The 16,086-nt window shown below is 29.7% G+C and overlaps 1 protein-coding gene across 4 annotated transcripts; it reads left to right on the forward strand.

The window, feature by feature from the left end:
• The first annotated feature begins 49 nt into the window (after window positions 1-49).
• Window positions 50-15,634, forward strand: LOC103577406 (protein son of sevenless). 4 transcript variants are annotated; one of them, XR_008404214.1, is made up of 18 exons: window positions 50-2,107; window positions 3,014-3,277; window positions 3,353-3,436; window positions 3,523-3,603; window positions 5,130-5,279; window positions 5,688-5,896; window positions 6,004-6,187; window positions 6,960-7,437; window positions 7,518-7,881; window positions 8,616-8,808; window positions 8,882-9,118; window positions 9,201-9,356; window positions 9,425-9,607; window positions 10,085-10,202; window positions 10,291-10,800; window positions 11,388-11,710; window positions 11,821-12,798; window positions 12,876-15,633. XR_008404214.1 is itself a non-coding variant. In XM_053741823.1 (18 exons), exons 2-18 carry the CDS (start codon window positions 2,000-2,002, stop codon window positions 12,169-12,171), a joined length of 3,993 nt encoding a protein of 1,330 aa, XP_053597798.1. In that variant the 5' UTR covers window positions 50-1,144; window positions 1,221-1,999; the 3' UTR covers window positions 12,172-15,634. The 4 variants fall into 4 exon arrangements, 3 of the variants coding, with proteins under 3 accessions (XP_053597798.1, XP_053597787.1, XP_008556247.1); XM_053741823.1 differs by having other exon boundaries at window positions 50-1,144; window positions 1,221-2,107; window positions 11,821-15,634; XM_053741812.1 differs by having other exon boundaries at window positions 50-646; window positions 863-2,107; window positions 11,821-15,634.
• The last annotated feature ends 452 nt before the right edge of the window (window positions 15,635-16,086 follow it).

Below are 16,086 nucleotides of genomic sequence, written 5' to 3' on the forward strand. Positions count from 1 at the left end.
AAGATAAAAAATTCATACCATAAATATACGCACAATTAAAAATTTCGAGAATCGAGATTTATTCGATTACAAGATAAGAATACATAAATTAATATTAATAAATATAACCTGTCAAATATATAAATACAAAAATATATCAGTAACCATAAGCCCTTTTTTGAATTTTCAATAGCAATATCTATCAAATCATCACAATCTATTTAAATTTAAAAAATAAGCTAATGATAATGGATTGGAACATATCGATCGATCGAACATGAAACTATATATATCTATATTTACGTAAATGTATGTGGTATGTACGTAAGTTGTAAGTTTAAGTATTGGACAACATGGAATCATTGGAATGGCAGGCAGTAGCAGTGATTCTCATACTGACATTTAAATACACACTTAATAGTTACACCTATATGTTGTATGGTTACTGCTGATGTGCGCACTCTTGTACATACTGATAATAGTTACACATATATAAATATATATCTATATATTTTTCTTTTATTTAATAATAACTTTAATACATTTAATAATTAATAGTATAAATAATTAAATATTAACAGATTTAAAATTGTGAAAATAAAAACAAGTGTTTGGGTGTTTTTAAATTTAAAAAACCACTGGTCACTGGTGTAAACGACTGCTATAGGTACATACAATAATACAATACAAAATAAAATTAAATAAATACTATAACTTGTAAAGTACTTGGACTTGACTCTACTTGTGTAGTATACCATAGGTAGAGACTGGTGGTGACGCGATTGGTGACGATCGTCGTGTTGTTTAACTGCACATATTTATATACATATATATATAATACTACACATACTACTACTACACATATATTTTTATATACATATAGATTTCACTGATGATCTACTCTGGGTTCTTGGCTGTCTCTGGTCTCTTACTCTGGAATGGTGGCGATGCTGCTGCTCCACTGTTACTGTGCTCTCTGTGCTCGAGTATCGCACCACTATTCATATTCATGACTATTAAATACCGTATGTAATATCTGGTGGCTGCTGTGTGCTACTGATCCAATGTTGTGTGTTGATGCTTTATTGTGCTGCTAATGTGATGTGTATTTGTCGTCACACCATCATCGCTAATAAATCATTATCGTTTTTGATGATGATGATGGGTAAAAATAATAGTTGTAAAACTATAAACAATAATAATAAACTTAAACAACTAATTGTTAAAATTAATCTTCATAGCTACTGTACGTATGGACATTAAACAAGTTATATATTTTATACAAGTAATGCTGGTGGATTGTGTCGAATAATTATTAATTATTGAGTCGACAAACCAAATGTTAATAAAATATTCAAAGAATGTGTAGATAAATAATAATAAAATATTTATTATTATTATTATTATTTTATTCGTATTGTCGAGATATATATTATATACATTTATGGGATATTGTTATACATACTACACAAATATATATGTACGTTAAAATGATTATTGCTGAGGATACAAAATTTGGATGATCTTCGAGGAGGATGTAGTCAGAAATAACTAGAACTGTCAATTTTTAAAATTATTATTTTATTATTTTAAAATTTTTAATGACAAGAGTCATTGTGTTAAAAGTCTTGTCAGATGATAACAGTTATGATAATGATATTTATGATAATAATGATGGTGATGATGATGATGGTGATGAAGACCACGAGCATATTTTCTTTGTCCTGATAAAACGGTAAACTACAGGATTACGTTTTAATTGCGACACTGACATCTATTGATTTGTTGATATTGGAAGATACGTTAAAAAATATAATAATATATATATGTAAGATCTTGACAGATGACTTTTAAATCTAAAGCTATTTAACTATTTAATAGCGATGGTGTTGCGAAAAAAATTATCACGAGTTTTAGTATTAATAAATCAATGGATAATATATTATATATTTTATTTAATATTGTTGTTATTTTGAGTGTTTTGAATCCATGATAAACGTGTGACAATACACCCGGGGATATGTTTTCAACACCGACCTCAGTTGTGAGTGAGTCGTCAGGCTATGACTTTGAAAAAGAAGAAAATGCTGCCAAGTGGAAAGGAGTATTTGTCAACTCTCTTAGAAAGGTTTTTTTATTATTTAAATAATTTATAGTACAGTTATATTAATATTATTACGAGCAACCTACAGTCACTACGTGACTGCCTGAGTATTGCTGCAAAATTTTTTAAATATGATTTGAATTTAATTGTTTATTAAAATCTTGACTTTAAAACTTACTCTAGAATCTTTTGTTTATTTTTATTATCATTGAAATTTAGAGACAAATCTTATCATTAACTCGCAAATTTATTGATTTTCATGATTGTACAATCATGGATCAAAAAAAAAAATTTACACGTTCAAATTTTTTTTTATTAATCGTAATATATTTATTTTCACTGATACCAAATTAAATTTTTAAAATTTTTATTATTATAGAAGACATAGCATGAACTAAATTTTTCTTATTTTCTCTTAATTATATATATACTAGTTATATACATTCAGTGAAAGAATAATTAAAATATTAATTTATTTAAAGAAAATAAATACGACTTTTTTTCCCGCGTAATTTAAATGTAATTCGAATGATGTAGATAAATTTATTTATCTCGATACTTGGCAATAAAAAAGAGTTTGAATTAGTAAAAGGCATAAATTCAAGTCAAGATCTTTCTGACGATACCAAATTGATTATCGTTAATTAATAATATTATATAGATATGGCTGGAACAAAATTTTCCTTATTCTCTTAATAATATTAATAATGAGGACGGCAATTCGACTGCCCACTTTCAAAACACGGAAAAATTTAAAAAAATTGATTTTTCAGTACTTTAGTTCCAGCGGTCTTGTGAGCATGATTAAATTAATATTTTAAAAAATTTAATCATGTTAGTTACTGTGTTTTTAAATTTCAAACTGGGCAGCCGAATTACTTATATTTATGTTTATATTTATATTTTAATTGTTTTATTTAAATTTTAAAGGTTCTGGAGCAAGTACATCCTAGCTTGGAGGCTAGACAAGATGCATTGGATTACGTAGAGAGTTTAATTCTGAGGATGCTGGGAATGCTGTGCGGTCATCCACCTCCTCATACACCTCAGGATATTGAAGAGAGAGTTAGAAAAACTTTTCCCACTCCAATTGACAGATGGGCACTTCGTGATGCACGAGATGCATTGGAAAAAGGGAAAAAAAAGTCACCTTTAGTCTTGCCTGTTGATAAAATTCATCAATTGTTACAAAAGGTATTTCACTTGGCTTTCATATATTTTATATTATCACTATTGTTTTTATATAACTTTATTATTTTTTATTTTTAGGAAGTATTGCAGCATAAAATTGATTCTCAAGTCAGTCTATTTGTTGTTGGAGTACTTGAATATATTTCGGCAGATATATTAAAGGCAAATTATTTATTTGTTTATTATTTAATTATAATAATAATTAATTATTTATTTCAAATTTTTTGTTTTTTGAATTCATATTTTAGTTGGCTGGAAATTATGTTAAAAATATACATCATGTTGAAATATCATGCGAAGACATACGAGTGGCGATGTACGCAGATATGGTAATTAATATTTATTACTATTTATGTTAAAAGCTTTGATTATATTTACGTGCAAAAATTTTTAGTTTTTTTTATAAATACGTATTCTGTTCAAAGATAATTTTATTTTAATTTAACAATATAAGTATTTAAGGGTATTCTCAGACAGTACCCGCCACTTTTTAAAAAAATGTAATGACTTTTAACTGTCATAACTGTATTAAAAATTTATTAATTAATTAAAAAAAAATTAGAGATTTTGGAAACAAATTACTCACAGCTGCTATCAATTAGGAGTTGAATAAATTTTAGCCTACGACATTTGAAAATTTGAATTATAAAGTTGTCATGAAGATTTTACTGAAATTTATTTTCCACAGTTTAACTCCCAATAAATATCAAGCCCCCCCCCCCCACACTTTTTAAAAATATTCAGTAACTTTCAATTGTAATGATCGTATCAAAATTTTGATAATTAAAAAAAAGTTTAAACATTAATTGAAAAGAATGCAACGCAGTTACAATTTCGCCGAGAAAGATTTTAAAAAAAATTATTTACAGTTGATATCAATTAGGAGTTAAATGAAATTTGAATAAATTTCATGTCTACATTAAAATTTAAAATGCCAAATTTTTTAGGCAAAAATTTATTTACCAAATTTTGTTTTACTCCTAATTGATAACAATTGTGTAATTTTTTTTTTTAAATCTACATCTCAGCGAAATTGTAACTGCGGTGTTCTATTTTCAATTAACTCTCGAATTTTTTTAAAAAATTAATTTATAAAATTTCAATACTTTTATGACAGTACATCATTGAATATTTTAAAAAGTAGGGGCCGCGTCTGAGAATGGTCTTAAAAAAAAAAAAAAAGTTCAATAAAAATTATCATTGTACAGATTCTATGACAGTTAAATACTTATTAGCATTAATAGCATTTTTATTTAGATCTCACGTCGAGATACTTGAAACAATATTCTCAAAATTTCTATAAGTATTAAAGGAATAAATTAAAAATAAAAATAAGTAAATGAAAGAAAAAATTTTGTTGAATTGGTTTCGTTAGATTAGTCACATGCTAATTGTGGCTGCATATGTTCTCTGCTTGATTACATGCTTTCCACTAACATTTAACCAACACCAACCATGTTCGTTCGTCGTTCGTGCACTTACAGGTGGTATGTACTCACGAACGTTTAGAAGTCATTTTAAATTTTATTAAATTTTTTATCAATAAATACTATTATTATAATATTGTAATCATCACTAACATCATACATCTTTATAAATTGTTATTCATACTTAATTATTTTATGTTCAAAATGTCTCATTACTCATTGCTTATCACAGCTGTTAATTTAAATTTAAAAAATTATTTTAAAAACAACTTGTTCTAACGACATTAATATTATTTATGATATCATGACAATCATAGCATTTAATTTAATAAATTAAGGATCAATTTAATCGTGATTGAAATTTAAATGTTTTAATAAAATAAATAATATAAATAAATTGTTTAATTTACTTGTTTTTCTCTGATCAGGTGCTGATGGATATGTTTTATCAAGATGACTGTACAGAAGGCCCACAAAGCAGTCTAGGGGCTGTGGTTTCTCAAACTTATGAGGAATCGGTTCGAGATCTCATTCACGATGAACGACATTATTTACGAGATTTACATATGATAATTAAGGTATTTAATAAGTACTGGCAATCTACACTGTAACAAATTTTCGGAGTGAACGCGGATTAAAATTAAAGTTAATTCGGAATGGATGACATTTTTTATTTAATCCCCTCGGAGTTATATTTACTCCGTACGGGAGTTTATTTTAATATTAAACCTCGAATCGGAGTGAATACGGATTGAAATAAAATCCACGTCACTTTGAAATCTCTCCCCATTTACTCCGTAGGCGAAGCGTTTTTTTAAACCCCGAAACTCCTAATGACGGAGTGAAGTAAAAATTAAGTAAAATCCGTAATCACTCAAAATTCACTCCCGAACAAAATTTTTCTTATTTCTAATGATATAGATTACGAATAAATATTTCAAATATATCTACAATAAAAATTAAATATAATTACATGCTTTTTTTAGGTGTTTCGAGAAGAAATCACAAAACTTGCACCAGACAAAGGTGAACTAGAGAAACTCTTTAGTAATATTATGGACATTTACGAGGTAACAGTGACATTATTAGGAAGTCTCGAGGATATAATGGAAATTACAGAAGAAAAACAGACGCCTACTGTAGGATCATGTTTTGAAGAGCTTGCTGAAGCTGAAGAGTTTGACGTGTACATAAAGTACGTATATATTTTAATTCAATAAATTTATATATTTGTTATCATTATTATTGAATGCCCTTGTAACTTGTTGTTCTATAAATTAAAATTGATATTTGTTATTTTAGATATGCAGAAGCTATGAATAGTCCGGATAGTCGTGAAGTTTTAACGAGGCTGCTGTCAAGGCCTGAGGCAAATGCAGCATTGAGAGCTGCTGGTCATGGTTTTAAAGAAGCTGTTAAATATTATTTACCGAAATTATTAATGCAACCAGTATGGCATTGTTTTTTATATTTTGATTATATTAAGGTAAGTGATATGAATGTTTAGTACAAAATTTGATGTACATATATACATACATACAAGTGGCTCGTTTGATCAACACTGAGTTGATTATCAAAAACTTGTTAATTCTCCTAGATGCCATATCACAAACTTTACAGAAAATTAAAGCTGTTATTTAACTTCAAAATGATATCAAAATTTAAATGCTTCCATGATAACTGATCTCGACAAGTGATCGCATGACAACTGATCCCATAGACTAGATCCAACTGACAACTGATCTTTTAATTTATCAGTTTCCTAAAGATTTTCATAATTTTAATTATCATCATCTTCAAAACAATCTTCATAATTTTGATCAATTGACTGCATACATTTAAAAATTACTTTAGCAAATTTATATGTAATCTGAGTTGAAACTCTGGTTTTTTTATTTGATAAACTTTTATTCTTATTAATTTTTTATTTAAAAATTTTTAATTTCCCGCTCGCATAAAATGTCAACTTTGGTTTGACGTCAAATGTATGTTTAATTTAACTGAAAGTTCAACTCGATTTTGCTATTGAGGCAGATATTAATTTTGTCCCAAGTATATTGTTAACTTCTACCAACCCAATAATAATTGAATCTGCTGTCCATTATAGAACAATCAATAAATCTATGTTATTATAATTTATCAAAGTACTGGCACACGCCGTAGACATCTTCATATTCAATAATTTAAACATTAATGAAATGAATGTTATATATATAAATACATATACATATTTAATAGTTATTGTTGAATTTATTTAGGTATTACACAAACGCACACCGAGTACAGAAGACAGTGAAACTTTGGAGCAAGTTCAAGGTCTCTTGAGGCCACTTCAAATGAAACTTCTGCAATCTGTAGCGAGTCTTCCAAAAAAAGACACCGGTCTACGTATGCAGAGTCGAGCAAGACGGCACGCGGCATTAGAGAAAACGAGTGAGCTCCAAAAAACTGTTGATGGTTGGGATCAACGAGACATTGGTCAGTGTTGTAATGAATTTATTCGTGAAGATATGTTACGTAAAGTTGCTAGTAATGGACGTAGATTGACTGAAAGGAGGGCATTGTTATTTGATGGTTTGTTAGTTTTGTGTAAACCCAGTGGTGGTAAACGTGTTAGTGTTACTGTTGCGGCTGTTGGTGTTGGTGGTGGCCATCCTAATCATCAGGGTGAGCTTCGTTTGAAAGAAAGGTTTTTTATTAGAAAAGTTGATATTATTGATCGAGAAGATACTGAGGGTGAGTATAGTTTTTTACTACTCCTTTTAGAGTATACATGCAGTACTTTAATTAGTATATATATCTATATGTTTAAATAGAATTTAAAAATGCATTCGAAATCGCACCAAGAGATCATCCGAATGTTATTCTTGTTGCTAAATCTGTGGAAGATAAGAACAGTTGGATGGCTGATCTTGTTATGCTAAATACTAAAAGTATGCTTGAGAGAACGTTAGATAGTATTTTATTGGACGAAGAGAGAAAGCATCCATTGAAGTTACCACCACCTCATTTGTACACATTTGCGGAACAAGACTGTCCAGATAATATAGTATTGGAGGCTAGAGAAAACGGCGGTGTACCATTGATAAAAGGTGCTACGCTTAATAAACTTGTTGAACGGCTAACCTATCATATTTACGCCGATCCGGCGTTCGTACGAACATTCCTTACTACATATAGGTAAAAATAAATATAAATATCATTATATGCTTATTAGTGTAAGGGAAACAACTTCTGAAGTTTCATTTGGATATAAAAATATGACTGGAAATTAGAGCTCTTAAAATTAAAGGGTTCCGCACCGCACTTTTCTATTTTCCATAAAAATAACATGGAAAAAATTTTTTGCGTCTTCTGATTTTTATAAACAGCTAACGATGAGTCGTAGGAAAAATTTGCAGGCATGATTTTGTGTGGAATTTAATTCTGTACAAAAAAAATCTCTTATCATTTTTTGATAAATCCATCCGTTAAAAAATTATTTAAACTTTAAGTGAAATTTATATCAAATTTTGAGAACTTTTTACTTTTTTGGCAAAACTATCAAACTTATCACAAAATGTCATAGGATCTTTTTTGTAGATAATTTTATTTCTTGAAAATTATCTCTGATAAAGTTTTTCAAGATTCCGTATTGGTTTCTAGTTATTTTTATTTTAATATCAAGCACTTAAAATCGATCAGAATACTATTTTTTTTGCTTTACCTGGTTATAAAAATCAGAAGACATTAAAAAAATTTTTTAAATTTTAATTTTTAGAGCTCTGATTTTCACCGGCATATTTTTATACCTAAATAAAATTTTTGAACCTGTTTCCCTGAAAAGAAAAAAAAAGTTTTTTTTTTGAAACCCCTTAATGTTTGCTATTATTTTTATATAACTTTACAAGCGTTTATTATTTTTTTTTTTTTAGGAGTTTTTGTCAACCTCATGAATTACTTGATCTACTGATCAAACGTTTTAAAATACCAGATCCTTCGTCAGTTTACGGCGAAGAAGAAAAACCAAGTGGTTGTAAAGCGACTGCAAGGGAAGATTGGAAAAGATATAGAAAAGAATTTTGTCAACCGGTTCAATTTCGAGTGCTTAATGTTTTAAGGCATTGGGTATAATTTATTACTATTATGTATTTACTTTTTAAATTAAATTTACAGTGACTACTATTAATACTGTCAACAGGTTGATCATCATTTTTATGATTTTGAACGTGATAAAGAGTTATTAGAAAAATTACAAGATTTTTTAGAACAAGTGAGTGGTAAATCTATGAGAAAATGGGTTGACTCAGTTATTAAAATTGTCCAGAGGAAATGTGAGCCTTTTGAGCACAGGCCCATTACTTTTAGTTTTGAAAAATCACCGCCAGCAATTGAGTGGCATTTAAAAGTCCCTGAAGAAGAGTGGGGAATCCTTACGGTAAATAAATTGTCTCAATATATTCATTAATTATAATATTTATTTATAAATATTTTATATATTTCTATTTTACATTTTTCAGTTACATCCGATTGAATTAGCAAGACAGTTAACGCTTTTAGAATTTGAATTGTACAGAACAGTAAAACCGTCTGAATTAGTTGGATCAGTATGGACAAAAAATGATAAGGAAAAAACATCACCAAATTTGCTGAAGATGATTAAACACACGACAAATGTAAGTTCTAATCAAGTTTTTAAATTTATTATTCAAATAAAAATTAATAAAATTATTATAAATAATAGTTTACAAGATGGCTGGAAAAGACGATAGTAGAAGCAGAAAATCTTGAAGAGAGGGCAGCTATCGTATCACGGGCAATTGAAATAATGATCGTACTACAAGATCTTAATAATTTTAATGGTGTTTTGGCAATTGTTAGTGCTATGGGATCTGCTTCTGTATTTAGATTACAATTTACATTTCAGGTAAAAATTTAATTTATTTACACAATAGTATAAATATTACGGTAGCCGTTAGAAAATAAATTTTCTCAAGTACCCCATAAAAAGCTTCACTTACTGAAATTAATCCTCAAAACACTCAATTCATAAAATCTAAAATAGTTTTTTTAAAATATCTCCGTAAATATACATTTCATTAAAAAAAATGACCATGACCATTTTTGTAGAGAATTTTATTTCTAACAAAATTGTTCCTATTATTTTTTCCTTTATTCTGCATATTTAATGAGATATTTAAAAAAAAAAACACGACTGTATCGAAAAATAAACGTTGATTATCCTGAGACACGTTTTTTTTTTACTTAAAAAGACAAAACCAAATTCTCCAGGTATTTTTTTCACTAAAAAGACACTTTTTATGGGGCGCCAAATTTAATTTTTAACGACCACCCCAATAATATATATTTAAAATAATTTTTTTAATACAATAAAATAATACAGCAAGTACCAGCGCGATTGTTAAAATCATTAGAGGAAGCTAGAGATTTAAATAATGATCATTTTCGAAAATATCAAGAGAAATTGCGTTCTATTAATCCACCTTGTGTACCATTTTTCGGTAATTGATTAATTAATTTATTTGTTAATTATTATAAAAGATTAATTTTGATTGAATGTATTAATTATGAACTGATTATTGTAATTAGGTATGTACCTGACAAATATTCTTCATATTGAGGAGGGAAATCCTGATTATCTTCCCGGAAGTCCTCAGCTTATAAATTTTAGCAAACGACGAAAAGTTGCTGAAATAACTGGTGAAATTCAGCAATACCAAAATCAACCTTATTGTTTGTCTGTTGAACCAAGAATAAGGCATTTTATTGAAAATTTATCACCGTTTGATTCAAATATGACGGATGCGGATATAAGTAATTATTTGTATAATAAAAGTTTAGAATTAGAGCCACGAGGATGTCGACAACCGCTAAGAGTTCATAGAAAATGGCCGGATTTGAATCTTAAATCACCAGGAATAAAAGCACGAAGTATGAGCGGTAAATCACTAGCTCCACTTCAAGCAATGGCTTCTAGTGTTAAATTACATGATCCAACGCCAGAACCACCACCAGAATTACCCGAAACTCCACCACATACATCACAAAATATGATTCACAGCAGTGATCACAGTGTTTTTGCGCCTGTGTTACTCGGTAGTGAGTATTATTACATCTAAAATTAAGGGGGACCACTAGTATGAAATTTTGAAAAATCAATTCATTTTTCCTTGCATATTTCGATAGTCTATAGCTTCAAAAATGACATACTACAATTTCCAGTGCATGTATCGAATAGTTTTTTTGAGTTACAGTTATCTGAAGAGTAGCCGGTTATCAGTTTTCGAAAATCCATTTTTCAAAATTGTAGTTACAATTCGAAGACAAATCATCCGATCGATTCGATTTAAATTGCAGTTTCTTTTATGAATGTTTTTACGTACCACGAACCTCCAGTTTTTCGATCGAATCAAAAATTTTGCCAGCCCAAAAATCATAAAATTTTCGCGTGAAATTTCAAATTTTTTTCTTAGCCCGAAGGTCACGGTATGGGAAATACCTTCTAGTTTAATAAACTTTTTGATTTTTTGTTATTTCATGCACTGCGAAGGTTACTATCACTGTAGTAGTGTAGGACTTTTTTTTTGAGCGAGAGATTATGAATAACCCGACGGTCACACTAGTGGTCTTCCTTCATAATAAATATTAAAATTATTATTATTATTATATTTTTTTTTTAATTGAAGGTACAGGTCCACCCCCTGGATCTCCAGGACCATTAAGTATGTCTGGTCTATCATTGGGCTCACCTGGCAACAGTCCCCAATTAGGATCACCAGGACATCTTCCATCACATCATCAGCCTCAAACAACGCATTTTGGTTTTAATTCCGGAACAATAAATGTCATGGGTGCTCTTGCTGGTCTTCCATCGTCTAGTGGTAGTCCTGGTGCTGCTTTACCTACCCCACCATCACCCAGTCATATGCCTCTGAGTCAACCACCGCCGCCATTACCACCCCGGTGTCATAGAAGACGTGAAAGCTCCATCAGCGAGTCTCCACAACAGGTAAAAAAAAAATTATATTTAAAATTACAGTCGACTACCCGTCACAAGACTGGTCTACAGGACGTAGGGGAAAGCTGTTTAAACTAATTAATTTATTGACTAATTTTTAGGCACGCCAAGCTCCTAATGCGCCAATTTTACCACCTCGTGAAGGAACATCACCACCACCACCACTTCCACCGAGAAAAGATTTACTACCAGCAAGTCTTCCACCTCGACTGCCATGCACACTAAATCCCTGCACGTCGGCGCTTCTTGCGAGACGTAATTCAACCCTCGAGGGAACAACTTCAAACGCAACACATCCAAGGCGTTACATGTCTTTCAATGGTCCAAGTCCCACAACACTTCCTCCTACTCAGCCAAACGGTTCGGTAACACCTAGATTACCACCACGACCTTTGCCAGGTCGCCCGCCAACAACAATGTTCAACTTTAATGCCCCTCCAGGACCTAGTTAAATTACTCACTGAATAAACAGTTCGGCATCACAGGTTTTACCCCACTTCCGTGTCCTGCGATTATCTAAAAAGATCCAAAGCTGGTCTTGTTATTCTCCAACCCTAAAATATTATTACAGTTTGGTATGTATTAATCGATCGCATCACAATCATTTGTTGCGAATAAAACGTTTAGCGACGTACCCGTAAAATATATTTTTTTCATTGGGTTGGAAAGTCTCGACGGTGATACTCCAATTGATAGATAGTCCATGAAACAAACAAATTAAAAAAAAAACATTAACAAATTAAATAAATAAAATTAATTAATGAAATTAAGGTAATTTTTTTTTAATAAATAATAATTTCAAATTTAATCTATTATTATATAAATAAATTGAGAGTAAAATATTTATTACAAGAAAATAAAAATAATTAAGTTTAAATGTAATTAAAATATCTTTTTTTTTTTTTTTTGTAAAAACTTCGCTACGTTCAATGGTAATGATGATGATCATTCTTTTGATGCTGTTGTCTCTACTACCGGTTGTACGAGCAGCTGTACTACTCTTTGGTGATGGTGATGATGACTCTCGATGCTGTTGTCTCTGCTACCGATTGCATGAGCAGCTACACTACTCTCTGGTGGTGATTACTACTACTTTAGTTTCTTAGATTAATGAATTAGATGAAATAAAATCATTTATTAAATTTTTTATTCATAGTCTCGACTGATCCCTTTGTAGGAGAATATAAAAAAACGCGGGATATAATTTAAATAAAATACTTTGCGCATTTCACGAGCTAGGAAATAAGTAAATTTTAAATAAAATTGATATATATATATATGGAATGTAATCAAGTTTCACTCATAAATTTCAACAAGATTATTTTTAATAATTAGCTGATTGAGAAATAAATGTTAAATGCCACAAAAAAAAACTCTAGCCCTTCCAGAGAGTATTCCATCGGATTTTATCCCCACTAAGAGAAAACAAGCTTAATCTCACGTCTTTACTAGTCTGACTTTACAAACCGAAAATTTCCGAAGTCAACTTACTCTCTGGCTAGACTTTACTTAAGTTTCAGTACGCGCATGCGCCAATATTTAATTTTGTAGCGGGAAAATTTGAAATTCATTAATATTTGGTTTTGTAATTTAATTAAACGGACGGATCATCAATTAGTTGGATTAATAATAGACTGTGCAATTAAAATTTTTGAAAATTAAAAAAATTGCTCACTATTGATCAGTGTAAAATGTAAGGCAAAACGTCGGAGTATGGAGTCAGAGTTTTTATTATTTATTAGTAATACATTTTAGTTATGAGCAAAATAATTATTTTTAGTAACCATAATAAAATAATACTATTGTTATTAAAAAAAATTGTTTTTTGTTGACATTGTAGTAAATGGATATATTTTATAATTGAATGCGTGCGCCCGATGAAAGTTTTCTATAATAAATTTAAAAATTGTACATCGACTCGAACGACCAACTGATAATAGTTTATGAGATTTCCTGTGATTGATACTACAATGAATAGTTTGTCATAGCAATATAATATATAGCATTGTTATAAGTGATACGATATTGTGTGAAAACAAAAAGGTTTATAATAATATATAAAAATAATTTTATACAGAATGTTTTGAATCCCGAAGCGCGAGAAACTTTCAATTTTAAATAGAGAAAATTTATTTTTAAAAATCACGCAGACTATTATAACTTGTACAATATATTTTTAGACATTTTTTGTATAAACTTAAACACGTATTTTATTTTATATCATTGGAATTTTATATATGTGAATATTAACTTAAATTTTATAGCTGTATCAAGTACTGACTTGACCACTCTGGTAGATGTCACTACCAGTAGTGCTTCTCGCAAGTACACATTTCAAATTTTTCACTCAAAATTCTACCGATGATCTTTCTAGATAATTGCAGAGCTTTGAAGGGGTACAACCTGGCACGCCGAACCGTTTTTCGAACAGTAAACACACAATAAACATATTTATGTAAATATAGATGATAATTACTCTCGGACTTGTCCAGAAACTTTGACGCATAGAGTCATTTAAGGCAAGTGTGCGCAAACCCATTCATTTCGCACTGAAATCCATGGTTTTGCGCACGCTTACCCACTGAATACACTTGACTCACATGATTAAGTAACATAAAGTCTTAATTTTTTTCCAACATGTAGCTTTTGGACTGTATTTTAAATCCTTGTAAGAGGATTTAATAATCGCAAAAGTATAATACTGATAATTATAAATATATGTATGTAATGATATTGTGACATGAAATTATTATATCATTATCAATCACTGTGAGAATACAACTATGGAGTTAAATTAAGAGCGAATGAACAAAGACAAATTAATAATATAAATAACTATGACATTATTCTTATATTTAGTGTTATTTAGATTTCGTGAACAAGTACTATAATTTAAAATCGTGTATGTATAAAAAAAATATATATGTATACACAGAAAAAGAGGATTTCTTGGCGCAAAAAATTTTTACCCGTCCGAAAAAAATTTTTGCATCACAAATTGAAAACAAAAACTTTCTTGGAGCAAGAATAAATTTTTGTCTTCAATTCATAGTGGAAAATATTTCTTGCGCAAAGAAATTATTTTTTTCTGTGTATAAAATCAGTGAATCGAAAAGTGATCTTTACATAACATAAAATACTAGAGTTAAAACAGTCGATCTCGATAAATAATATAATAAAAAAATAAATGAAAATTTGAATTCTTTTTCAATTTATTTTCCCTTTATTTCGGGACCTTTTTAATTCTTCTCCAATACAACTGTGATACACTATGATTGTGGGAATGTATGTTATTGTAGATAAATATAAATGTATAATAAAATGTTAATGTTAATAATGATTATGATAATAATAATTATAATACTAATAAAACTAATACCCTCATTAAATATGCAGTTCGGCATCCCAGGTTGTATCCCACTTCTGTGTCCTGTGATAATCTAAAAAAATCCTCACTTAGGTATGTATTAATCTAATGCATTACAATATTCGCCGTGAATATTTAGCACTCACTTACAGGTCGGGCAGTCAACTCTACCCTCGTCTGAAATCGTCTTGTTTCATCCTTCTTCACGCAATATAAAGTATGAGATCTAGTACCTGAACAAGGGACTACCCGATTACTCATGTATTTCTATACCGTCGAATCGCGTTATGAACCAACCTACAGGGGTGTAGAGGAATATAATTCTAAGAAGTCCTGTACCTAAGTCATGTACACACTTTCTCTACTTTACAAGTCTGTATGTGTGTACACAATTTTTTTCACAGTCATAGAGAGTGATTGTCTTCAATCGAAATACAAGTCGACGGACTCATAAAGCGACTCGACTGTATTTACTAAAAATAAATATACAAATACATGAAGTGATCGGGTACTAGTTCCTTGATCGGGTACCAGTAGGATAGAAGTACCATTTATGGCTACTGCTCTATTCTAATTAATGAAAAAGTATTAAAAAAAAGTTTCATTGTAATAGTGTGATAAAGGTATCATTGAACGCATTTAAAAAATTGATTATGTCAGTGCGTATTTTACAAATTATTTTATTTTTAATTTTTCAGTGGCCGAAAACGGTACTTCTACCCTATGTAACTAATCGTTCTAACTTAATGAATAAGTTCTATAAAAATTAGTATAAATGATAAATGGTATTCATTATTTCTGCTTAATCATAAGTTTGCATCTCACAATTTACGTTTATACTAATGATCAATTATTGATACACCATTGATCTGACATTAGCTTTTTTCTAACTGATGAATGACTACCGACACCGAAACTTGGTGTTTCATGCAGGTAATCGTTAAAAATGTAATGAGCGACAGAATGAAACACGATTTCAGATTGCGGGTGATGTTTGTCT

Source organism: Microplitis demolitor, chromosome 1 (genome assembly GCF_026212275.2).
Source record: "Microplitis demolitor isolate Queensland-Clemson2020A chromosome 1, iyMicDemo2.1a, whole genome shotgun sequence".
In the NCBI taxonomy this organism is placed as follows: domain Eukaryota; kingdom Metazoa; phylum Arthropoda; class Insecta; order Hymenoptera; family Braconidae; genus Microplitis; species Microplitis demolitor.

What these genes read in the sequence shown, in the direction of transcription:
- LOC103577406 (XM_008558025.2), top strand. Translation starts at nt 2,000, where the DNA reads ATGTTTTCAACACCGACCTCAGTTGTGAGTGAGTCGTCAGGCTATGAC. An exon ending in TTGTCAACTCTCTTAGAAAG is followed by an intron (nt 2,108 to 3,013) that starts GTTTTTTTATTA and finishes TAAATTTTAAAG; the next exon opens with GTTCTGGAGCAAGTACATCC. An exon ending in ATTTACATATGATAATTAAG is followed by an intron (nt 5,280 to 5,687) that starts GTATTTAATAAG and finishes TGCTTTTTTTAG; the next exon opens with GTGTTTCGAGAAGAAATCAC.